Below are 27,899 nucleotides of genomic sequence, written 5' to 3' on the forward strand. Positions count from 1 at the left end.
GTTGCTTCCTGAGTCATTTTTCTGTATAATGTCCCAGAATAAGCATTTCCAAATTATGCTTACTGTGCAGAACTTCATTTCCTTTTTAATTCTAGAACTACGCACTTGATTGTTGCATCAAGGGTTTCCCAGAAATTGGAGTAGTCTCTGAATCAGAAAGAAAGCTTTGGCTGTTTGTGAGGTACCATGACTTTAAAGACTGTTTCTTTCCATTCTTGGTCCCCTTTTTCTCACCCTTTAGGACTCTGTAATGTCCTTCTCTTTGAACATTTTAGTGGCCTTTCTTGATAGTTTCCAGCTGCTTTTTTAAAATGTTTTTTTTTGGTTCTGAGGCATCACCAAAGCTATATGCAGTTTTTCAGGTGTTAATTATGTAAGTTTGTGTATTCTGGATTAACATCTGAATTTTTAATGGTTGTAGATCATGGCTATTAAGTCAGCATTGATGATATTTAATTTTAAAGAATATGTAAAGTTCATGTATTTTTTATTTGATTTTTACAACTATATTGAAATAGGTATGGCAGGTACTATCCCCCCATTAGGAACTAGAGTATTTTATTGAAATTTCAGAGTAAATACATGAGTAAACATGATGAAACAAGCACATTATTACAGGTTTCCTGATTCTCCATATTCATTCTCATTCTCATTTTCATATTCTCCCTCCCCACTTTCCTCCCTCCCTTTTTTCCTGTCTTAGTGACTCCATTCTTATTGTTGACAAATACTCAGGAGCCTGAGACAGAAGACTAGGATATTAGGAACAGAGTTTTGTAATTTAAATCCAGAGCCTATAAACTATTGGCAATAAATCTAGTTAGCTTTCTCTCTTAATAAAAACAAAATATATTTTTTAGTAGTGAAGTAGGAAAAGAAAGCTGTCAGTTTGACATGTTGAGTAAGTTTTTACTTTGACTTCTGATCAGTCTTTGTACTGGGAAACTTGTATTGCAGTCTGGGGCTCAGTGGATTATCTCAGTGTATGGACAGCAGCTCACTTGTTCTGTCAAAATATGATTTAATGAACTTATTTTTATGCAAAAATAAGATACTGTAAATTCCAGTTCTTATCGTATGTTGTGTGAAAACAGACATCTACTCTAATCATACAGTTTGACTTCTGAGGACTGTACAGGAAACCCAGCAGCCTTGCAGTTGTTATATTGGCCACAAAATTAGATTGCTCTAAATGATCAATAATTTCTTGCTATCAATAGTCTGTTCAACTTGACTCTGGTCATTTTCCAGCTTTTCAACATTGATGTCCCTGAGAATCAAAAGATAAGAAACTTGCCTTCTCTGGCCTTTCCTGTGGGGTAGAAATAAAATGACAAGGCTTTGATTGTTAGGTTGTCCACGCATCTGCTGAATAATGCAAAGAACTGCGCAAGCTTTAAAGATCTTCAGAAAGTCACATTAGGACCCTACTTAATGAAGGGATATGAGGTTGTTTACTTAGAATTGTAATTAACAGAGCAGAGAGAAATTTAACTTTGATTTGGTAGACCTTAGTGACTAAAGGCCCATTTCAATCCTGACATGTACATTTAATACAGTTTAATAAGTTGTTCATTTTAATAAGTTTAATTCAGTTTAACAAATTACCTGGAAAAATCAAGATATGATTACAAGGAAAATAGACTTGCCTCAATAACAAACGGATATGAAATGTCTTGAAAAGACACATTACTTCATAATTGGCTCTGGTACAATTTTTTTTTTCTTACAAAAAGAATAAGCTTCAAGTGGCTATAGGAGAAATTTATAATGAGGAACTAATATCCATAGATCATTTAAGGACTTTATTTGTATACATTGCTTTAAAGTTATTATGGCTTAAAACTAATTATAACCCCATGCTAACTCCTATTGTTTGGGAATTCATCCAGTTGAGAACATGTAAGTAAATTTCTTCTTTCAAGTGCAAGAGTATTAGAGTGACATCACTTAAATGCCTTTCAATTTGAAGAAAGAAAAAATAGTCAAAGATAAAATTAGCATTACAAAGCCATGCTAATATACTGAACTGGTTATAAAGGTACATATTAACACATCATAGTCATTCTACTATGTTGACTTATGCAATAAACACACCAGACCAGGAAAAAAGCCCATTACAATAGGAAAATAAATATGTATATACCAAATTTTACTAACTGGATTAGCCTTAATTTTTCTGTTTGATATTTTGGAGGTGATGTGGCAGGTCTGTTATAACAAATAAGGGAGAAAAAACCCTTGGTCTTTGGCAACAGAAAAGATCAGTTTTATGAGCTTATGCCAAATGACATTTGCTGCCTGTCCATTATATAAAAGTGCACTGGGTCATTTAAGCTCTGAGTGTCGATGGCCTTCAGTGAAGCTTGCCTGACATCTTGTTTATGTGTATGAGTGAGATGTTCTTCTCATTGGGGGCTGCTGTGGTGACGGCATTAATTAGACATTGGACACTTACCTTCAGTCTGCTGGCAACAGGGGCAGTGATCTGCTCCAGCATTCATTATCACGATGTTCTGCCTTTGCATCTTGACAGAACAGCATTCATCTGTTAGACAGTTTCCCTGCTGCCTTCTCACGTGGGGCTATCACATTTCAGTGAACAGGAGAGTGAGGGACTGCAGCACTGAGGACCCTTGTGGCGTTTGGCATGTATGACAGGTAGACAGTCACACAGTTCAAAAGATTTTTTTTTTTAGTATAATACCAACTCAAGTACTTAGTCTTGTTTTATTTCCCCATAAATCATTGAAGTACCTCCGGAAAGTCAGCATTTTGCATATCCCGTTTCTCTCTCAGGCTGTCTTTTGTATTTGGAGTAAGTGTGCAAATCTGTTGTGTGGTATGTCTGTCCCAGGTTTTGTAAGGAAAATATGGTCACGATTGATAAATCAATAAATTAAATTTTTAGTACATTTTAACTACAAAAGTATAAAGAATAGCAAAGAACACATTTTTTTTTTTTTTTTGCCTGCTAAATAAAAAGCAAGGGCTCTGGGGTCAGACTTCTGGGTTCAGATATTGTCTCCACAATATACTATCAGTGTAACTATAGGTAAGTTACTTTTTACCTCTTGGTTTCTGTTTCTCTATCTATAAAATGGGAATAATGACAATAATACATATTTCCTGGACTTTTTATAAAATTTAAAAGTTAGTGAGCATAAAGCTCTTAGGACAATGCTTGACATATAGTAGGTATTCAATAAGTATTAACTGTTAGTATTCCAAATGTGTTTGTTGTTAAAAATACTAAAAGAACCTTATTTTAAGGTAATTCCATAGGCTTTGACATTACTAATGCAGTTTCATGATTTTACCTTAGCCCCCATCATGAAATATGGGGTGCAGAACTACAGGACTATATGGAAAAGGAGGGATTACCAATTTCAATAAACATAATAGTGGCTGTCAGGGTGAAATGTTCTCTTGCCCGAATCTGTACACATTTTCTGTTGTAGAATTTTACATTGTTGTATAGCTCTTGCAGACCTATGTGGAGGGCTGATATGGTTTATAAAACTCATTATAAGAATCAAAAAAGTACCGTAGTGGCTATGCAGGGAAGTGATCTCTCTTAGATTTTTAGTCCACTGCCTCCCCTTTTTCTGCCTCCACCTCAAACTGGACAGAAGTATTAAGGTCTTGGGAAAAATGCTATTTCGGTAGCTTGTTAGACTTATGACATTGCACTAGTGGTGGAAATAAGCCCACATTTCTTCCTCTATAAATGGAAATAATAATTTTCCACCTTACATGGCATGGATATCAGAACTGGTGCATAGGAAAGGGAATTCAAAATGCAGTGACGCATTTAAAGCTAGGTAGACTGAGGCCCATCAGTGGAGAAGAAAAACTTGGGGAGAAGACAGAGGAGATGCTGCTAGAATGTTTGTCCCTCTTGCAGCCTGGAAGAGAGGCCTAACTCAACCGTGAGACTGAGATCAGGTGAAGTAGACAAGACAGGAAGGAGCAAGACCAGGGTCTTAGCAGAAACAGGGTCCATGCATTCTAACACTGAGGATCAGATAGATAAATCTAGAGGAATATAACAATTTCAAAATAAAGCTAATGCTGTTTGCATTGTATTCCAGTTATATTTGCATTGCATTTTTGTTAGTGTCACATTGCAGGGCGTTCTGAGCCCTAGTTAGTGGAATGCATTAAAACACAAAATAATGTCAGAATAGGTAATAAAGTCTTTTGAGAAGATAAAGTTAATTTCATTAGTATCCTTGAGGCGCTTCTTCATACTTTTTCTTTCAGCGAACACTGGAGGTCCTGCTTTGGGATAGGCTTCCAATATCCTGCGTGTCTTCCATCAGACACATTTAAAAATTTGGAAGTTTAAATGATGGTCAAACCAAACACCCACACCTGATCAACAACCGTCTATGCCTGTAAATAGAAACTGTGGTCACCTACTAGTAAATGTTCTTGCCCTTATCTGATTTGACAGGAAAAAGTTCCTTAAATCATTCTCTTTTTGCACGTGCTTTTTTTTTCCCCCCAGTACTGGAAATAAAACTCAGGACCTTGTGCTTGCCAGGCAGGCACCATGCTGCTGAGCTACATCCCCAGCCCTACATGTGCTTTAGTGCAGCCTGTTGGGTATGGTTTTTGATGTAGAGTATGATTATTTACTTCTTATGACCTTAGAATAAGCAGTGTTTTTAAATGCATTGATTGTGGCTGCTGTCCTCAATGTTGAGCATCTAAAAACATCATACTTTTTAAGTAAACTTGTAAACACTTAACTTTGAGGAAGGAAATGGAGATCTATATGTAAAGCCTCCCACCAAAGGAAACTAGTATGTTTGGGGAATCAAAGTAAGAAGCCAGTTCTGCCTGTAGATGTAGGAACCAGCCTATGAGCAGAGCTCAAACTGACCAAGGGGTGACGAAGATGAACAGTAGACACAGAAACAAGTTAAAATCTGGGGATCGGGGGCTCATGTCTGCCTTCGACATAGAGCCCAAATGACTGGCGCACCTTGGCTTTATTCATTCAGACACGGGCATGAGCAATTAGAGTTCCACAGGATTCATCTGTCCGCCACCTTCCACGATACTTCTCCAGGTAAATAACTTGACCTCAGGTATTTTTACTTTGCCCTGCTGCGTGTTAGCATGCTTGCAGGCCCTTTCTCCTCAGTGCTCACTGAGGATGCCAATTAGGGCTCATTCTTCCCATCTAATCCCCACATGTAGAGGTAACTTCATTGTATTTGAAGTAAAATACCAAAATACTGGCCCAGATATTATTGTTTAATCTATATAATGATGCATTCTCTACATGTGTTGGGAGCATTATTCAGAATCCTTGTAAGGGAACAATTCAATGGGATGTGCACACATGTTCTCACACTGTGGAATGAGACAGAGGGAACTGCTAACATGGTACCTTGACTACTTTGGAGCATGTTCCTGGTATGTTTACTAGTTAGTTTTAGTTTGCTGTTGATGACTTACAGAATCAGCCCAATAATCGTTTATAACAAAATACAAGATTTTTTAGTGTCTTGTTTTTCAAATGAAGGTACCTACATGCTTATTCCATTCTCAGAATATCCTTTCTGAATACACAGGGACAAATTGCAGTCCCAGTTTCTCTCATAGAGAGCTCTGGTTAACCTAAGTAGGAGCAGTCTGTCTGAAACATGATTCAGCTGCAGTGGAGAGCAGTGTGAGATTGTGTCACCACATGTGGCATTACTGTGTGATGGTCACCTAATGTAAATCAACATTGCCCACTGTATTTGGAGCAGGGGACTAAAACCTAGGTATATTCTGAAATACTGCTGTCACGAGATTTCACTGCCTTTTACGTAGTTATAGTTACACATTTTAATCTGATGAGGAAAATTTTCCCTTTTATAGCCACGTGTGAGTGCAATTCGGAAGAGAAGACCAGATGGCAAAGCATAAACTTTATCCACTCCTGTGTGACCATAAAGTTCTCCGTGAGGTAGCACAGTGAGGGAGAAATACGATCAAAACGTTTTAAAGATTCTCTTCAGTACTTTGTTTACTTCTAATGTAAGATTCAGAAAAGGACATCCTGCATAAAGAATGTCTTAATATTCACGTAACTGTCTTTAACATAATTGTCACTCACCAGTTTTCACTGAAATCTGCCATGTTAGAAACTTTTAAAAAGGGTTTTTTGCAGGGAAGACTATCTTGGAATCAGCAGAAAGCTCACTGTTATTTAATAATATTTTGCAGGTTTTTTGTTTAATTCAGATTCACTGCACAAACACAGGGAATAACGAGCTTACTTTACATTGTCACATTCTTCAGAAGACAGAAGTAACAACTTGTCTGTTGTATTCCCCTTTTTTTGGAAATTCATTTTTCCTTTAGCACAGATATGTATTTTCTGGGTAAATTACTGAAATAAATGAACATATTGCCAGTAGTATTTATGTGGTCAGAATGTAAATGTTTTTGGTTTATCACCATAATTTTTCTACATTGTACGATACGTCAGATATAAAAAGCAGGAGTATAAGAGTAGACTTTTAAGATACACCTAATATATTTGCTTATACTGAGTTAGAATCAGTACAGTATATTTGTGATCTTTTAAAATCCTGTAAAAAGATATATTAAAGAAGTTCCTGCAAAATATGTGGCATTTCTCTGGGATTTTTTCAGTTTCTATTTTAAAAGGCTGCCTTTTTTTCTGCAATTGACTGCCAGTCTTTGTTTATGCATTTCTAAGGGTGTGGATATGTTTATATTAATGTCAAGCAAGTTGGAAGTAAATTTCGACAGAGTCTGCATAAAACTTGCTCTATCATTAAATTGTTTCGTGGTATGAAATGACCACCTCTTGGGAAACACATTGAAAACAAAATAATGAACTGTGTTAGGCCAGATACAATTAAATGATGTCTAAAGTCTCTGAAAACCTCCTGTGTTTGAATAAACTTAACATGAGTTTCCCTCCAACCAATTTTAAATTAACAGACCATGTGCTCTTAGAATAGGAATCGAAAGGCGAAAACAGTTTTTGTGGTTTTAAGATCTTAGTACTTAGTTAAACATATGGGCCTCAGTTTTCCTAGGCTCATAAAGTTATACCTGTGGAGTAGTTGGTTTTATTTTGCTTTTTAAGTAAATTTAATAAGGTTATATCATATGAATAAACCTTATGTCTGAGAAAGTTGCTTATTTAAAATGCATTCCATTAACAATGACTATTTTTGTTTTTTTGGTACCAGGGATCGAACTCGGGGACCTTGCGCTTGCGAGGCAGGTGGCGGAACCACTGAACTAAATCCCCAGCCCAACACTTACTATTTTTATAATCCCTGACAAAAGAAAATTTATGCCATTGAAATTGTCTCATTATGGATAGATGAGAAACACAAACCATGTAGAGTCCAATATTAGTTTTCATTTTTATAAAGAACCTGTGAAATATTCGGGGCCTATTCCAAGTAGTGCAGATCTCGAAAAAGATAAAAGGAGGATTTATATTGTTGAACTTGGGCTCTGCCAGGAGTGAGCAAGGAATTTCGTATGGTACTTTCTAGCTGGTGCCGTAGAGAGCAGAGCACTGTAGGTCGAGCACACCAGTTGTATGGCTCCTTCTGTAGTGTACTGCTTTGTTTTTCCATTTGTGCTATGGAGGATTTTGAGTTAACTCCTTAAAAGAGCTGATATACCTTCTAAGCTGGATATCCTCATGTCAGAGGTTACCCCACATCATAGAGGATGCAGAAGGAATAATCATGATGGGTAGTCTTCTGGGGATACCAAGAGTAGCTGGGAACTCTCCTCTTCTGATGGATTGGAACTGTGTACAAATATGTTAGGAAATGAATAGAGGTATTTTAACTAAGACCTTATATCTGAGGGTCTCTGCCTCATTTCATTGTAAATCTGAAGAGGAGTGGAGCTATTGGTTTCCTCCCACCAATAGGCCTGGTGGATTAGAGCCCCAAAGTCAGGGTTATGAATTTGGACCGTGTAAGGATTTCAGTGCAACACAACTCACAGAATTAAATGGCTTCAGTGAATGTTTATGGCTTAAATTATTAATCGATTAAGTTATAAATAACTGAAATAATTGAACAAATATCCTTTATAACTATGAACTTAACCAAGATGTAAAAGTACTTAGGGCTGGGTGTTGTAGCTCTACAGTAGAGCACTTGCCTAGCATGGGCAAGGCCCTGCGAAAGATTGTCAGCATTGAAAGAAAAAAAAAATAAAAGTACTTTTAAAATTTCTTTGATTATGTATTCATGTGTATATGCTTACATTTATTTCCTATTTGCTAAATTGTCTGAAGTTTAAGTGAAGACATCATGGCATTTCACCCTAAATAACTCAGCAGATACCTCCTAAAAACAAGGAGATTCTTCTGCATGCTGCAGTACAAAAATTGTACTTGAGGAATTTAATTTTGATATGTTTATTCACAGTTCCCCAGTAGTTCCAGTAATGTTCCTTATAACTGTTTTTTCCCTGAAGTAGGATCCAATCAATACCTGCACATTGTATTTATTTGGTATGGCTCTTTAATCTAGGTCAGTTTCATTATGTTCTTTTGTCATTCATGACACTGACATTTTTAAAACTTAGGCTAGTATTGTAGAATATCTCTCAATTTGGATTTGATTGTGTCCTCATATATCAGTCAAGGTTATTTAATAAAGACATAGAAAATAAATAAATGGAGAGAGGAGAAGAAGGAGGAGAGATGAGAGGGGGAGAGAAGTAAGCAAAGAATGAGAAGGCAAAAAAGATGTAATATGATTTCATAATAAATTGTTTATGTAACTTAGATAAAACGGTCTAGTAGATTTATGTTCAGCTATTGACAACACTATTTATTGGTAGATGAGGGGACATAGTGCTTATTAAGACTTAAGGATATCTGAAATACTGTTTGTAGGACATTTTGCTTAATGGCAAGGGAATACACCTTGAGAGGTTTGTTAGTGTTTCAAGTTAAAATGTAAAATCCAGTAGAAAAGTTTAATCTAGTTCTTTTCTTCCATACATAAAATCAGGCAATTTATTTTTCTTAATATATGCACACAATTTCTTTGGTATAGTTTAGTTCCAGTGTATTTGTTTCTTCAACCCATCACCAGCTCACAAAATTAAAAATGATCTCACAAAGTTAATAGAAATATGTAGACATTATTCCAGACAGACGAGAATTTAGTTTCCTTTTAAAACCTCCAAAACTGAGATTCATGAGTTACATCTTGAAAAGGAGAGTTTAATGAAAGTTGTTCAGAAAGTAAGTATTAATTTCAACTAGCCCCCCACCTCAAAAAAGCTGCAGTAAGTTTTCTAATGTACCCATGTGTCTACCACATTTAAGGTCTGCCTTCATCTCTCAGCCCCAAATAAATAAGTAGGGGGCTATGTAATTATAGGAATACAGGAATACTGCTAAGAAATCACAATCTTGGAGTGATTTTTTTTTATCTTTCTTTCATGCATCTACTCATTCTTGACAGTTTTTGGTTTTGCATGGGAAGGCAGAGTTGTAGAAAAGCAAATACCCTGAGTAGGCAAGGTATTCCATTTCCTGTTCATGTCTTTGGTGGCTTTAATTGCTGTCCTTGGAGTCTCAGTTCTTACCCAGTGTGTAATTATGCATTGAAACAGTGAGGTATAGTTTCATTTGCCTGGATTTGTTTTCTGGGATTTCCTGTTAATTCCTGAACTGGGACAGAAGTAGACATTGTGGTTGGCTTTTCTGAGTCTCAGCAGAAACTGAGAGTTGAGGTCTCAATTTCTGTGATTATTAAGTGAAATTGTGTGTGAAGAGAAAAATCCAGTCATTTATATTTTTAAAAAAATCTATTATGAAAAAAATCAGACATACTGTATATAACAAATCAGTATATGTGCCTATTGCTCATCTTCAATTATCCACTTCTTGGTGATTTTGTTTCATTTTCATGCCTATTCATTCACCACTACTATGAAACAAACCTCAGATATTATTTTATCCATAAATAGTCCAATAGACACCTCTCTGTCTCTATCTCTCTATATATCTATATCTATATCTATATCTATATATATCACACACATATTCTTATAAGCAGCTAAGCATAACTTAAGAATGGTATGGGGCCAGGGATTTAGCTCAGTGGTTTCGTCGCCTGCTGCGCAAGCGCAAGGACCCAAGTTCGATCCCCGGTACCAAAAAAAAAAAAAAAAAAAGAATGGTATGTGGGTGTTTAATATAATGTATTCTGCAAGTTAATGCACAATTTAGATACTTTCAGTTTCTACTGAGAAGACTTAGAGGTCTGGATTGCATCAGATGAGGCTTTGGTGTGAGTGTGTGGTGGTCATCTGGAACAGTCATTCATTGTTTTTTGGGATAGCAATTATAGGACCAAGAAAAGTGATATTGCTCAAGAATTTTGGACTTGAAGAAAGGACTCGATGTTAAGATTTAATTGTTTTCGTTTGTTTGTTTGTTTGTTTGGAGGGCCTATCTGCTGATGAGTCGAAGTGAGCCCAAACTCCCAATATCCACAAACTGTGTAACTATGAACAAAGCCATCACTCATCTCTGAAATTCAACTTATCAATTTAAAAAAGGAGTATGATGCTTCCTGTACCTATTAGAACTGGGATGAAGTATTATTTGGGACATAAAAATGTTTTGAAAATAATGCCCAATTATATGTATTCCTTTAGCATAGGCTTTGTTTGTGAAACTCCCAAATTTTAAGATTCTTAATCATGTAAAGATTGTAAGTGTAATGTAAAGATTGAGAAGAAATCACAACATTTTGGAGGAATAATTTTTTTTTAAATTTATTTTTAAATTTTATTTTATTTTATTTTTTGGTACCGGGGATCAAACTCGGGTCCTTGCGCTTGCGCAGCAGGTGGTGAAACCACTGAGCTAAATCCCCGGCCCTGGAGGAATAATTTTATAACCAAGTTTCCTTTCTCTTTTTTCCTGAGTATGTTTCACTTGGGCGTTTTATTTTTCTCCAAATTGAGATTCATATTGCCTCACCCATTGAAAAAATTTTTTTTCCCTCTTGGATAATAAAACCTTTGGGAATGTTTCATTGATCAGGCCCACTGAAAATTAATGTTTCCCCTTGAAAGAGTGCCTGTTTATCAGAACTTATGTCTGTCTCTTCTCTTTTTTAGCCTTGCCTCCCCGGTTGAAAGAGATGAAGAGCCAGGAGTCAGCTGCAGGCTCCAAACTAGTGCTTCGGTGTGAAACCAGTTCTGAATATTCTGCTCTCAAGTTCAAATGGTTCAAGAATGGGAATGAGTTAAACCGAAAAAACAAACCACAAAACATCAAGATACAAAAAAAGCCAGGGTAAGAATAATAATGCATATAATAACAGTCTGTGCCTATCAATGGGATGATATAAAAAATAATTATTTAGATCCTAATAAATTTACTGTTGAAATACATGATATATAATAAATAAAAGATGTTTCATAATGTAGTGACTAGAAACTGTGAGAAGCCGAAGTTTCTGATTCTTACAACTTTTGTATCAAGAAAGGAAAGGATGGATGGAGAAAGAACTTTAGGAAGAGGGGTGAAGTGTAAGTGAAGAAGGAAAACAGCATTAGTGGCAGCTGTTGGAATAGTCATCCTAAATTTCAACTCAGTTTTTAAAAATCAGAAAAATGCTATTTAGAGTATATTACATTGCAAAAACCCTGACTTCATTATAAAGCTCAATAAATACTTGGATTTATTGAAACATTGGAATGTAATCAGTTGAGTTTGACTATTTTCAAACAAGGGGTTAATACATAAAATTATATCTAGTGAGAATTTTTAGGACATTGTTTTTTTGTTTTTTGGTACTGGGGATTGAACTCGGGACCTTATGCTTGCAAGGCAGGCGACAGTACCACTGAGCTAAATCCCCAGCCCTAGTGAGAATTTTTAACTAACAATTCTTTTAAATTACATCACTGTGATAGTAAATTGTAAAAATCAGGTGATCTTGGGTATAAGATGTTACATTTCCTGTCCACTGGAGGATGTTATATTGAGAAGGGCTTCGTGGACTTTCTGTGACAACTTAGTAAACATATATATCTACATGATGCATCTTTATTATCCCTTCATTTTTTATTATTTATTTCCATCTTTAAGAATTATTTTATTAAGTTTTAAAGTACTTTTTGAATTCAGGGAAGAGATAGATACCAGCATGTAGGGTTTTTACTTCTAGACAGTCCTTTAATCAATGCCACACGTTATAATGGTTCCAAGCTCAGATATTTTCTTCGCTCACACCTCAGTGGGTTCCAGTGAAACTCCAGGTATGATGACAGAAATAACAACAGACAGATTCCCTCCTACCCTTTGAGTTTACAGGATAGCTGCCGAAAAGTTCTCATACATTGACTAGCAAATGAGAACAAAGTGATTGTAATGAGAATTTAATTGAATCTTATCAGTGTTTAATTGCTCTGATAACTATAATTAGGGATTTTTCCTAGTTCCCGTGGTTTAATTAAGTATACTGCTTGCTCTAGTTATTGATTGTGTCAGCAAGATCTGTTGATTTGGAAGTGCAGTATAATAAAGAGTGAGAGAAAGGGTGAGTGTCACTTTCTGCAGCAGGTGATACTAAAGAGATATAAAGCATACCATGAAAAGATATGGCACTTTCATATATAATCTTACCTGTTCTTTAAAAAACATTCTAATATACAATATGGGAAATTGAACAGTTAGCACATGATGACTCTAATTTTGCAAAGTCACAATTTTTTTTTTTGGTATTGGCAATCGCACTCAGGACCTCATGCTTTTGAGGCTGACAGTGGCACCACTGAGCTAAATCCCTGGCCCACAAATTTTTTTTGTAGAGTCAAAGGGTGTTATGCTTTGTCTAAAGTCACATAAAATCAACTAGAACCATAGATCTATTTTTTTATTCCTTCATTTTGTGTCTTTTCTTTAAAATGTTGGCCATATTTAATAATGTACATGTAGGAAGGAGGGGAAAGAATGAGTGAATTAAAGAGATAAGTGTGATTCTTGTATAGAAAATTGACAACACTTGTGGATATTGGATTGAATAGATGTTGGTGTTTGTTTTCTTTCTCATCAGTTAGACAAATTAGATTCTAGGTTATCTAAACATGCAGAGTAGCAATTCATTTATTGCTATGTGACCATAAAAAGTTATCAATATAAATACCACATTTTCTTCATTCATCTGTTGATGAACATACATAGTTTCCAAGATCTAGCTATTACAAATTGTGCTGCTATAAACATGGGTATACATGTATCCCTGTAATATGATGATTTTAACTCTTTTAAAGAAAGAAAATGATATCAGTAATGTTTAAGTGCCCGTGACAGTGTTTATATCAGGAATGTGGAGAAATTGAAGAAGTACAGAGCATTATCTCTATTCCCAGGAGGCCATAAGATTGTATAGAGATTATCTAGTTCAGTCCTATGTAAAACATAGACATTCTAGATCTTCTGTTGACACACCATTACAGCTGGAGAGAAGGATGATAGGGAGGAGAGATCTAGGCCAAAGAAGTAGCAGAAAGCTTCTGAAGACTACAGAGATTCAGTCTGATGATATGTGGTCAGAAGCAAATGAATTTGAGTAAATAAAGTGTAAAAAGACATAAAGAAAAATTGACCTGAATATTATGAATATGCTTTTGAAAGGACACAGGCATACTTAAAGATAATTTGTTACATGGCTTGAGTGACATATGAAAGTATCATCAGTATTCAGAAAAGCATTTTCATGTTGACTTCATAGTCTTAGAGGGTTAATAGCGCCGTCTACATATTAATGAAAGCCTATTATACCAGAAAGGCCAATATTCAGAGGTTGCTTCTTTTAAAACATATCATTGCTGGAAAGAATTAAATGGGGAAAATTTTATACAAGTTAAGTGCTAGTAAATTACTCTTGGCAAAACATTTAACATCTTTGTTCTAAAAATAACTCATTTTGTGTAGAGTGGACAGGTGCCTCATAAGTGATCAGTTTACTAGTTTTCAGAAATGGGTATTTTTTCATTTCTAAAGTTGTCTCATTTTTTTAAAAAAATAGTGTTATCAGAGTCTTTTAGTTAATGTTAAAGGATCCAGCTGAATCTAAATTTAGCATTTGGAATGCACTGTATTATTTCAGTTTATCCTGTAAATATAAGTAGAATATACAATAGTATTAGGCAGATTTTTAAAAGTCATTAATATTCTTCGAATGAAGGAAGTTACGTTTCTTCCAGTAGATCATTATGGGAGTAAAGTTCGATTTGAAATAGGACTGACTGAGACTTGTCATTTCACAGCTACTTTTATTACATAAAGTTAGAATATAGGGCTAGGAACCTGCTCAGGCTCAGGACAGTGTCTAAATAAAATCTTCCTTTTCAGATTCATATACATATTAATATTTTTCATCACTAAGATATTCAGTATTCATGGTTTCCAGTGGTTTGTTACTTGATTCTTCTTTATCTTAGGGTATGTGCAACCAATCAAATGTGAATTTTAGCTTGAGATTTAAGATTTCCCTTGGATACTCTTTACGTAAACAAAATTTTGACTCATTTCCAACCCTTGCTGTAGACTTCTTTTTCTCATTTTATAATCTAGATTGTACATAGCAGCCAGAATTTCCTTTTAATCCTTTAGTGTTATGAAATATTTTACACCAATATGCAGTTTCTATTATTGCATAAAACCTTAACTCTATTTTACCCCTGCTCGTACTAATAAACTACATTCTTATATGTTCTTCCTATGTATTTTGAATTCATATTTGAGCCTTTATTTTATTTGGCTAAGCAATGTGTGGGACCAATTTAAAAGAAATGGAAACCACCCATGTGTAATGCATCTGCATATCTCTTTGTTCTTGTTTTCTTTGTGTGATAGATGATTTTGATCAAGAAAACTGAGTAACATTAAGGCTATTAGATTGACCTCATTTAAATATCTACTCAATATACCCCATGAAAGGCTGACTTCCTAGTGTTTGTATGTCCTTAATTTTGTATGTCCTTAACGTAGTCCTAGCTCTTCATTTCAGCTCTTACATATTTTAATTTTGTTTAAAATCAGCTCTAACTGATTTGTTCAAATTTAGAATTTTTTTGGCATTTATGTGTTTTCAGTAGTTACAGTTTTTTCTCTATAGTAGAAAAAGTTCATTTACATTCCTTTTTCTTATTCACTGAGTGGCTCTGACAGGACACTTTATCTGAAGAGACATCTCAATTTTCTCATGTAAGGGCCATTTTCTGCAGTTTATGTGAGCCATAGTTTTGATGCCTGGAAAGTCCCTCTTTCCTTTTTGTACTCTCCTAAAAATTAGCAGATTGGCAGGATCAGAAGCAGTATTGAGCGCATGAACACAAGCCCAGTCCATATAATTCCTCAGGGATCAGAGGGATGGACGTGTGCAAACTGAGATGTTCCCTGCCCACACTTAAATTACTTTAGCCTGTAAAGTATAGTGGAAATATCAAGCTTAAAAAGAAAAACTAGCTAATAGTATCGGGACCTTGAACCCATTGTAAGTGAACACTCACTAAAAAAAATTGCACATATAATTTTCATTGTAATAGAAAAAATAAATTAATATTTAGAACCTTATATAAATCAGTTTGTATTTATTCCAAAATAATGCATGTTTGTTATAAAAATCCAAATATTTCAGGACTTAGAGTATAACTATAAAAGCAGCTAATGTTTATTTGGACTAATAACTATTACATGTATTATTTTAGATAATTTATGTAAATTAACTCACTTAGTACTTGTAGAAAATGAAATCCATGGATGCCCTGACCCTTCCCAGATCCCCAGGAAACTCATCAGTGAAACAGCAGAAAGTTAGCTTTACGCCTGGGAAGCATTTCAGGATTTTTATCCAAATTAACCTTCTATCAACACTGTAGCTAAATGAGAAAAATGGCTGTGTATCCGTGCTTATCAAAGGTTCAGATGTTGTTGCAGTTTACAGTTTTCAAGAAAGGTTTGGCTGTTTCTACTCTTAATTACATTCTGTCTCTACTCTGGGATACAAAGATTACAGAACCTCACATTTAAATGAATCCTTACAGTTCATAGGGGCCTTAATGATCATCTAGATAATTGATTTTCTAGTTTCCTCCCTGGAGAATCCTAAATTGCTATTGAATTGCAAACAGTCTTGCCAGCCACTTTGACTTGAACATTTTCTCTAGGATATTTTTGAATATGAGGCTTTGATTTAAGCTTTCATTTTAAAACAAGATTTTGTTGCAAAAATAGTTGAAAGCACCAGTCTAATTTAATCTTTCTCTGCATAGATATTCTTGTTAAGAGTGTGCTTGGCAGGTGGTTATCCAGACTTGTGTCTTTCCAAGGAGAAAACCTAACTCTTTTCACTAATCACTCGATCCATTTCTCATTGCTTAAAAAGTTCTTTATCACATCACCCACAAAATGCCTTCTTTTTCCAGCAAGACGTAGTTCTACCTTAGTTCTTTTTCTTGTAAGATTTAGTCTTTGTAAAGGACTTGGCAACCCCAAGTAATTTCCCCGTACAGATGATAGGAAATACATTTTAATTGCTATCCATACTTCAGCCCTAGCTGCTTGCCAGTGGGACCTCTGTGTCTTTAAGAGAATTCTCTCTCCTTAAGATTTCTGGGCCCTGTTCAATTCTGATCAATTTCTAAAGTATCTAATCATTGACATTTCTCATAAAGCATTACTTGAAAACATACTTCATACTAAATGGTCAAAACCTGAAAACTGTCACGCCAAGATCAGCAACAAGACAAGGATGCCCACTATCACCACTTCTGTTTAATATTGTTCTCAAAACATTAGCCACAGCAATTAGAAAAGAGAAAGAAATAAAAGGAATAAAAATAGGGAAGGAAGAAGTTAAACTGTCATTATTTGCTGATGATATGATACTTTACATAGAAGACCCAAAATACTCTGCCAAAACACGTCTAGACTTAATTGACAGGTTCTGTAGAGTAGCTGGATATAAGGTCAACACTCAGAAAACAGTGGCCTGTTTATTTACAAATAATAGACTCACTGAGAGAGAAACTAGGGAAACAGTTCCTTTTACAATAGCATCCAAAAAAATGAAATGTCTAGGAATCAATCTAACAAAGGAAGCAAAAGACCTCTACGCTGAAAACTATACCACTTTGAAAAAGGAGATTGAATAGGATATAAGAAAATAGAAAGACATCCCTTGTTCCTGGATAGGAAGAACCAATATAGTGAAAATGGCCATACTTCCAAAGCTATTATATAGGTTTAATGCAATCCCAATTGAAATTCCAACAATATACTTCACAGAACTAGAGAAAACAATCCAAAAATTCATTTGGAACCAGAAGAGACCTAGAATAGCAAAAGAAATTTTAGGCAACAGAGAGATGGCTCAGGGTATTACAATCCCCAACTTGAAACTATACTACAAAGCTACTGTGACAAAAACAGCATGGTACTGGCAAAGCAACAAACTCAAGGATCAGTGGAATAGATTAGAAGATGCAGAAATGACTACAGATAGGCTCAGCCACCTCATCTTTGATAAAGGAGTCAATCATCCTCATTGGAGGAAAGATAGCCTAGTTAATGGTGTTGGAAAAACTGGATTTCAGCCTGCCAAAGGTTAAAACTAGACCCATACCTATCACCATGCACTAAATTAAGATTGAAGTGGATTAAAGATTTAAATATTAAGACAGAAACACTAAATTTGCTGGAAGATAAGTTAGGTAGAACTCTTGAAGACATTGGTATAGGAAAAGATTTTATGAACAAAACCTCAGTGGCAACTTGCACAAAGAATCAACAACAGTGGGATTTTATCTTATTAAAAAGCTTCTGCACTGCAAGAGAAACCACCAACATGGCTAAGATGTGGGAGAAAATTTTCAGCAACTGTACCTCAGACAAAGGACTACTATCTAGAATATATAAAGAACTGAAAAAAATCAGACCCCCCACATTCAAAGACCCAATTCAAAAACAGGCATCCGAAATGAACAGACATTTCTCAGACAAAGAAGTAAAAGCAGCAAATAAATATATGAAAAAATGTTCAGCATCACTGGTCATTGGAGAGATGCAGATGAAAACAACACTAAGATTCCACCTCACCCCAGAAAGAATGGCTGCTACCAATAGCAAATGCTGGCGGGGGTGTGTGTAGAAAAGAACCCTTCTCCATTGACGATGGGAGTGCTGACCGGTGCAATCACTGTGGAAATCAGTATGGAGATACCTTAAAGAATTAGGCTTAGAGGTCCCATTCGACCTAGCTATCCCCCTGCTGGGTATCTTCCCAAAAGAATTAAAAGAATCATACCATAACAATATATGTACACCCATGTTTATAGCAGCATAGTTTGTAATAGTGAAAGCTTGGAAACAGCCCAAGTGCCCATCAACTGTAAACTGAGTAAAGAAGATGTGTTTTTTTAATAAAATGGAGTACTATTCAGCCATAAAGAATGAGAAACTAGAGACATTTATAGCTAAATGGATGCATATTGAGGCCATCCTCTTAAATGAAATAAATAGGACACACGTGTAAATACCGAATAGTTTCTCTAGTGTGAGAAACTGAAAGTGTAAATAAGGATACACACGGATGAAATGGCCTAATAACATATTTCTCGGATTGTGTTTCCATCATGTGTCATGTGACTGTATCGAAATTTAAATTAGGGAGAAGCTTGGCTTTTGTGGAGTCTGATAGCTAACCGGAGTTTTTTTCCAGACCACTATTTGTTCAGTGTTGGTTTTGGGGATCTTTCTGAAACAAATCACATCCTCTGGTGTCTTGTTGGTGCTTGAAATGCTTTTTTAAGTTATATGGAAAAATGTTTAAGTGCTTTTCAGTTTTGTTTTGGCTGAGTTCTACTGTATTTGAATATTATTATAGTTGTTTTCCCTTGCATTGTTTTTCTTTGAATGGTTTTCATTTTTGTATGTGTGTGTGTTTGATAGTAAAGTTATTTAAAAAATTTTAAGAAATATTAAAAAAAACCATAGTTCATAATTCTAGATGTAATTCAGCCAGTGGTCAATGTATTGGGATTTTTATCCCATTTCATTTATGTTCTATTTTATATTAATTTGGCACAAGAGGGTGTAAGTTCCTTTTTTTTCCTTCTTCTTTTGAAAAAAAGTTTTTAAAAATGGCTAACGTTAAACACGTGGTGATGTGAAATGCTTGTTTCTTTCTATGTTGTAATCAGTGTGTCTCCTTTCCTGGTATTTCTACCTCTGATTTGTGTGTGTGTGTGTGTGTGTGTGTGTGTGTGTGTGTGTGTGTGTGTGTGTTTGCAATATGGGGATTGATCCCAGAAGCTTCACATCCAGGACTTTTTAATTTTTTCTTTTGTGACAGGGACTCAGTCAGTATGTTCCTAAGTTGCCCAGGCTGAACTCAAACCTAGGATCCTCTTGCCTCAACCTGTCAGAGTGCTGGGATTACAGATGTGTGGCCCCACACCTGCACTGCTAGTAATTTTTGCACCTGAATGGACCTGTTAAGCTTGTTTTGATTAAATTGAGTCTTGAGTTTTGGCCCATTGTTGTTCTGTCCAAAATCCTAAAGGGTTTTCTCTAAAGGAATGATTCCATGGACACATGTCATGTTTGCCTTAGATTTGCATAAAAACTACTGAGAAGTATTGTTGTAAAGAAACTCAACAAGCTGGCCATGATGGTCCAGGTTTGTAATCTAGCAGTTGAGAGGCTGAGGCAGTAAGATTGCAAATTCAAGCCTAGTCTTGGACTACATAGCAAGACTGTGTCTCAAAAAAGCAACAAAAAAGAAACCTCTTTAACTTTGTTTAATGCAATATTTACTTGAGCATAGAACATTCTCTCTTTCCCCTCCCTCTCCCTTTCCCCTTCGCCCAATGCCCCCCCCCCCCCCCCCCCCCCCCCCCCCCCCCCCCGCTTCTCAAGCATAGCATTTGATTACATTTCTTGGAATAGTATTCCAGGAAACACTGCCCAGGCCTATTAAGGGAATTTTGATTTTAGGGCTATCTTTTTACGATTATGTTAACTGCAAATTTGATTACTGTGTTTCTTATAGTTCAATCCAGTTCAATAGTTAAAATATTAAAGTGCACAGGGTCAAGAAAGAGATCTTTACATACAAATATATGATTGTTCCTAGATTTATATAAATAAGAAAGAAAGGTTATTCTTTTGATTGTTATACATTCTTATGGTCTTATCTCAGAATTTTGGATTAATAAGAAAAATCGCTCTTTTCTTATTTTAGAAATTTACTATTTCTCTGTGTTAAAGATCAGGATATTATTTTCCATGCCAGTATTCTTCATAATGTTTCTATTAGTGTTAATAGTATCATGGTCATACATGAAAATTCTTTCTAGGCCAAAAAATCTTAGTACAATACTTATTGCTTTATTTTTCCCTCTTCTTCAAGGGTAGGTATCAGTAATGCAGGTATCTTGTCATGTAGGGATAAGTAAAAAGCTTATAATCCATTAAAATATTTTGAATGCTCTAAAACCATACTTAAAGTCATATTTTGATAATTTAAAAATTGTTACATTATATTTACACTTAATAGCTAGTTGCCAAGATGCTTGCCATCAAAGTGGTCTGGCTTACAGGGATGTACTTTAGGGAAATTTTTCTCTTATTAAGCTTTCTGATTAATGCATGAATATTCCTTAAATAGCCCCTGCTGGTTCCATTAGATATATAAACATGGCTGTTACTATATTAAATATACTTTTTCACCAATTTTGTTCCATGGGCCATTATGTTTTAAAAACATTAACACATAGCGTATGTCATGTGAATGAAAAGGATTTCATGATCAAAAAAGTTGAGAGAAAATAAATAGTAAATCCCCTTGTTTGAGTCAGGTTATTTTAAAGCCTCTGAGAAAGACTGTAGGGTGTGAAAAAAAAAAAACAAGAAGAAGAAGAAAAAGAAACAAAAGCATGTTTTATTTTTTAACCCTTTTCCAGACTCTTTGAATATGGGACCCGTCATTTTTTCCCTTCGGTTTTTTTGTTTTTGTTGTTGTTCTTGATTTTGTACTTGTTGTTGTTGTTATTTGTTCTTTTGATGCTATGAAGCCCAGTTTGACCTCAAACTCATGCCAATCCTCCTGCCTTGGCTTACTGAGTGCTGAAATTATAGGTGTGTACCGCTATACCTGTCTTTTCTGTCAGGTTTACCTTCTTAGGGTAAACTAGTCATGACTAGTTGAGAGAATTTTTCAATTAACATGTTGGCTTGACCATTCTTGCCCTTGGTCTGGGGCTCTCAAGGCTGTCTCTGTCCTCTTCATATTGCATCTCCCCTTCTTGCTGCCTACATTAGGAATGTTAGGTCCTGCTGAATCTTTTGGTGGGAATAGCCAAACGTTCTTCTCGTTTGTTCACATGTTCATTCAGTTGTGTTTGAGGACATGCCCAGGACAAAGTAATGACTTAGGCTCTGTGAGGATACTGAAGCTTGAGTTACGGCCTCCTTCTCTGAAGAATAGATGAGATATAGTGAAAAAACTCTAATAAAAAGAAGATCATGGGAGAGGTACTCAAGGCTGTCAGAGTGTAGATAAGTAAGTCAGCAGCTCAGTTATGAGTTCATGAAAGACTTCATGAATGAATTGGCACTGAAGGTCAGTTAGGGTTTTGATGGGTGGAAATCAAATGCAGGGCTCCATTGAAGGACAAAGAAATGAACCAGCCATAAGCAGGAGATGGAAAACCATAAGGTTTACACGTGGAACTTTGAACACATGATTCAGTTTGATAGACTGGAGGAAAATAAGAGCAATTAAATTTGTAATAATTGATCTTACCTACTAATACTATATGACAAGAAGACTATAAAATACTAGCAAGTAAAAAATAAATGAGAAAGATTACTATCTTTCCTTCCTGCCTTCTTTTCTCTCTGCTATCTTCCCAACAGTCCAGGAAGTCACAATAACCAGGCTAGAACAAAAACCAATGCTTTAAAGGCTTTTGAAGTTCTGAGTCTCTATATCCTTGAAACTGCTTAAAGTGCAGCTGTATGCAAGATTAAAACAGACTAAAGAAGTCACAATGCTGCCCATGTTTTTAAAAATGGTGAATATTGATTTTATGTTCATAGTATATAAGTGTGTGCCATTGTTTCAGGAATATTTATTCCAGTTAAGAATCATTCATGTCGTGCTATTCTTTTAGCAGTGAGAATTTTAAGGAAAGACAGATTCCCGTCCTTTTGGAAATGATGAATATTCTTCATTCAAAATTCACACTATTCCTGATATTACTCTATTGAAAAGTGCGGACCTTTTTATGTATTCTAGCATTCATTAAGTATTTGCTTTTACCAGACTTGAAATACAAAATTATTGTATTTTCTCTACCCAGACCCTCATAGCTGCTGACATTTAGATGTAGGGAGGAAAGAAAATTTACCATTTGTGTTTAAAAACCTGAAGCATAATGTGGATAGTGGTAGTGCTAGAGGAGTGAAAAAAAAAAGAGAAGACCTCCTTTAAATTACTCATCTGTGTGATAAAATTGAGATTATATCATGGTTAATTTAGGTGAAATGTGTCCCACTTTTGCTCTGGGTAAATCACAGAATCAAATCAATGTAATAACAAATTGTGTTTGAAGACAGTGTGTGTTGTGTGGGGAGGGGGAAATTGAGAACTCTAAAATTACAGAAAAATATGATTCTGATATTTATTAGATTTCTGTGATACATACATCAGTTTGATTCTGATCTTATAGGAAATCAGAACTTCGGATCAACAGAGCATCACTGGCTGATTCTGGAGAATATATGTGCAAAGTGATCAGCAAGTTAGGGAATGACAGTGCCTCTGCCAATATCACCATCGTTGACTCAAATGGTAAGAGATCCCTGCTGCATTCTGTGTCTCAATCTGTAAGAAGAGTAGGAATCAAGATATGTGGTAAGATTTGTGATAAATTGATGGGTTAACTCTCACTATGAATAAATAAAAGTCATTTGTGTATTCCATGAAGCTGTTTTGTCCATGAGATAATATGGACTGGATATATACAGAGATTTGTAAAAAGGATTTGAATAGGTGTATGGGTGGCAGAAACAGGCTAAGTTGCTGAGAGAAAGAGGTTGGACCTCCCTTTTAAGTTGGTTAGGCAGTCTAGTCTTTGGCTTTGTCAATGACAGAATATCATCTTACATGTATAGGAGATATATATATATATATATATTTTGAGATGATATATGTATATTTTATACAGGTATGCATAAATATATGTATATGTTGTATAGAGAGAGAGCAAGAGAGTGAGAGAGAGAATATATAATTGCCAACTTTTATGTTCCTCTGTATGTTTTTAGGTGATTAGATATAGTTCTAGTTAGTGAAAAGTTAAGCCAATGCTTTATTTTAGGCCTACTAATTTTGAAATTAGGAAAATCTTGGAGGCAGTGAATTTCCTACTATGCATAAGCTTTAGCTTTCCTCCAGGTCATATTTGTTAAACACATAAGTGACTTAGCAGCAGAACATGCCACTTACCCTTTGAGCCCTTCTCTGAGCTCTCATAGGAAAATAAAAGAACTGCAGCTTAGTGTGTGGGTTGTGGGTCCTTGTTTCTTAGAACCCCGGTACTCCACAATTTGATGGAGTCATCTGAAGGAGCTGATGATGACCTAGAAATGGTTGCTTAAACTCCTTGGAACAATTAAATCCTGTTTATATAACCATAAGTTTTGAATTATGACATTTAGCTATTAATCTTTAGAGTTCTGTCAACCTTGATAAAGCCAAACCTAAGTGCATTGTTCTTGGTAGAAGATGAGAAAGAGAGTTCACTGCAAGGACATGGTGTCCTCAAGTGACAGAATAAAAATGCCAGGTCAGCATGGGAAGAGCAAGTAACATTAATGGTTAGTTCTGTAGGAGGCTGATATGGTTTTTGTCACTTGATCCGTAAGTGATGTAATAGGGTAGGGGAAAGGGTATGAGATAAATATATGGAACAGGGTTGGCAAAATCCAGGTTAATGCTGGTGCTCTGTGGTCTTTCCAAGGAACTTCTCTAGAAATGTAATCAAAGTGCATGACTTGCATTTTAAATATCTTTCTCCACAGAGAGTAAAGGGGGACAGATAAGAGTAGTTTCCATTACTATTTTTAGGAACTGTGCTTATGATGGTTAAAATGTGAAACCATTTAAAATTTATATAAGCAAATATAATATCACTTTACTTTTTAATCAGCATGGGTTAAGCAGCAATATTTTCTAGTATTACTTTATCCCACATGAAATTTTATAGGATGCTATGTGAAGCACCAATTTAAAAATTAATTTCAGCAAGTTATTTATGCATGCTTCATTTTATAGTGTCATGTTTTGAAGCCTGTTCACCTTAGTTTGTCACTGGTTTGGTTAAGTGTGTCTGCTCATAGTCAATACTATTGAATAATGATTTTGACACTTGGATTAGATTTGCGTAACTGTGCATACCTATACCTATAAAGTCTATGGAAAAAAATTATAGTTAGTGTCAAGGTCTTACTGAGTGCTTGCAGTATTCTGATCATTCCATGGTTTCATATTTATTGGACTAAGTACTATTATTTACACTATATTATTCCTGAGTTAAACCTATACAGCTCCTTTTAAAATAAATTTTTGTGGAATAAAAATTTGATTCAATGGCCTTTCACATTTCTCAGAAGAGAGACAACCAATTCATTTTCCATATTAATTTATTCAAGTCTTGGTCTAATGCTGAAGTTTGAATATATAGTATTGGCAAATTAGAGGAGGGAAATGAAAGATGGGATGTTTTATGATAATGAATCTCTTTTGCCTTTCAAGAGTAAAGAGAAGTTCATGGAATATTGTAAATAAATTATTTTGAGACAAAATACTAGTACTCTTTCAGGAATGGGTTCTTACTGACTTGAAGCATCTGAAGGAGAAGGATGTAGAATCTCAATGACACTCTAATGTGGTCTTGTTTTTATTTTCTCCTTGGATGTTAGGAATAGATCATCTTTATTCTCCCCTCTAATCACATTTAAAACAAATGGGAAGCTTAGAATAGACAGCAGACTCCTTTGACATTACAGAGGTATTTGGTGCGAACTCAGACATGAACCCAGGCTTCTTTAATCCCTTCTACACTGCAGTTCACTTTATAGCTGAATACCTGTGTCTGTGTGTACACCTATTTAAGATAGATTCTTTTACTCATGCAGAGCAGAGCTGAAGGATTAGTGTGAGTCATAAAGGGAGAAGGATTCCAGGGGAAGGAAGTTGAACTTCATTATAATTGGCCACAGGGAGATGGCATTGTACCCAGAGCATCTTTAAGAATTTGAACAATGGGATTTTGTAACTTTTCTCTCTAGTGTTCTTACGTTTAATGTGCCTCAGATACTTTAACATTTTCTTCAACGTGTATTTCCTACATCTCCTCAATTCTGCTTTCAGCTATGCTTCTAACTCCAAACTGTGACCTGCTCAAGGACCCACTTGGCCATGTTCTTCTCCATGGCTCTTTTTAAGGCATTGCTTCAGCTTTAACTCCTACTGAATAATTGTTTCTGTGGTGCCCCAATTAGAGTATCCAGAGCAAGAATCTGATTAGCAAGATTTATTGTGCCACACTAGATAGAAGACCTAGAGAACTTACAAGTCATCTGATTTTAGTAAGATCCCTACTACTGCTCAACCAGGACAACATGTGCCATCCACCAGGGCTTGTGGTTCCTTGGGCACCATGGTTGAAAAAGATGGTGTGTTTTACATATTGGGAGATACCCTCTTCTCCCTGAAAATAAAATATATAATTCTCCTGATCTCTCAATCTCATCCTCTATCTATGAAATAATTCCCCGTGAATTATTATATGTTCAAGTAAAATAATGACCATACTTCCATTATTTTTAAACATTTAGAAAAGAACATATGCATAGTCAATCATTTTGGTAAGCTACATTTTAGAAATTTATATGTTTTCTGCCTTTTCCAATGCCTTTTAAATTCTACTTTATTTGGAGTTGGGCAAAAGCATTTGCCATATGTAGACATATAAATCTATATAATCTGTTAATTACATCTAGCACTGTGTAAGTGTAACATTGACTTTATATAAAGAATGAACTTATAGGCAATAATCATTATATGATAAATTACAAGTGGATTTCTTTCATGAATTTATATGTGGCAATTCAAAAGTTCCCATGCTCTGTGCTTTCACAGCTCATGTGCTGTATGTTTGCTTCTAACTGTAGTTTTTTTGGCTTGGATTTTTCTATAGGAAGTCTTCACTTAGAAATTAAGTTTTTGCTAACAAGCTCTATGAAAACTCTTGGGCATTAGAATAGGAAAGTGAGTAATAGACCTAACTGGTTTTTAAATTAATTATTTTGGGCTGTCTTTTCCAAGATTAATATAGGAGAATATATAAATAATCAATCGTATCTTCCCTTTTCCTTTTTTAATTAGAAGAGGAATTAGTTGAGTGAAATTCAAGATCCCATAGGAGACATTGGCTTATAGCAATAAAATAGCTGTTTCATTTGAAAAGTGCAGAAAAAAATACTGCTTTTATAAAATTTGACTGAATTATCAATTGATTCTTCAAAAAATTGGCTTTAGCCTTACTCCCTTCCCCAAACTGACAGTGTTGTTAGAATGGCATTGATATTAGTGAAGGCATAACTTATGGTTACACTGAGAAGCATGTAAAGTAGGTTTTATAATTTGTGTAGCAGATTCCAATATTTTGTATTAAGTACAATAGCCACGAAGGCTAATAAGTGAGAACAAAATGAATACATAGACTGTGCATAGTATCCATCCTGGCTCTATATCATGAATTTCAAAGTTTCTCAGTTACTTAAGAGCAAGCACTCATTATGATCAAGAAAAATTCTGGTAATCAAAGATATTCTATCCATGCTAATAAATACATGTGCCTACTTTACAAAAATAGTCACTTTGTCACATTTTTGTATGCATAGTGGTGATCTATAATTTTAGAAAAACAAGGAATCATGTAAGTGAATATTGCAATATAACACATCATATGTATATTTGCATACATGTATATTTATTTTGATAAATATTTATATGTAGTTTATTATGCTCATGATAAAATCTCAAATAAGTTATGCATTCATAATAATTAGAAAAAATTCTTTTCAGAATATGTTTTTCAAATACAGTGACTTTCTAGAGACCAGGTTCACTTTATTGAAAAAGTATTCAAGCATTAAAAATACACCAGTGTTCTTTATTTTTTATTTTTTTGGTACCAGATATCAAACTCAGGACCTTGCACTTGGGAGGCAGGTGGCGGAACCTCTGAGCTAAATCCCAGCCCCATACCAGTGTTCTTTATGTTTGCTTGCCTGTTCATCAGAAGTTGCTTAGGAGTGTTCAATTCCTAATGATCCTAAATTCTCATTAATTTACTCTAAGGAAGGGGGTATTCTTTATAGATTCACAAATTTAATATACCAAATTACTATAAAATATATTGCTTAAATAAGTATCAAGCAGATTATAGGACTTAATAATTTTTTAAAAAGTCTTTAAAAGTAGTGAAAAATATTTTCAATCACACTTACAACAAACGATTTTTTAAAATCTATATTTTCTGCCCATAGCATATATAACAATGCTTGCTGAGTGGTTTTGATCAAAAAGGTTTTCTTATTAGATTCTTTTCAAAGTGAAGTCTTTTTTATATAGAAGTATATGTTAACTTCTGAGCTTGTATTTCCCCCAAGATTAATTCAGAATTTTAAAATTTGAAACCATAATCATTAAAGATGTTTTTATAGTAAGGTCTCTAGGTTAAACATCTAATTTTAGGAAGGGAGTTTATTTTAA

General features: G+C 35.0%; 1 protein-coding gene across 2 annotated transcripts in view; it reads left to right on the forward strand.

Moving 5' to 3' along the window:
- Nrg1 (neuregulin 1) overlaps window positions 1-27,899 on the forward strand; it is a 319,600-nt gene that overhangs the window by 133,116 nt on the left and 158,585 nt on the right. For both annotated transcript variants that reach the window (XM_087217248.1, XM_004855408.4), the window contains 2 exons: window positions 11,158-11,335; window positions 22,786-22,907. In XM_087217248.1, the coding sequence (XP_087073374.1) occupies window positions 11,181-11,335; window positions 22,786-22,907 (277 nt within the window). In that variant the 5' untranslated portion in view covers window positions 11,158-11,180. The remainder of the gene's footprint in view (window positions 1-11,157; window positions 11,336-22,785; window positions 22,908-27,899) is intronic.

The sequence above is a fragment of the Heterocephalus glaber genome, unplaced genomic scaffold (genome assembly GCF_053883595.1).
Source record: "Heterocephalus glaber isolate CG9 unplaced genomic scaffold, H.glaber_assembly_v1.0 deba00001461, whole genome shotgun sequence".
NCBI classification, from domain to species: Eukaryota; Metazoa; Chordata; class Mammalia; order Rodentia; family Bathyergidae; genus Heterocephalus; species Heterocephalus glaber.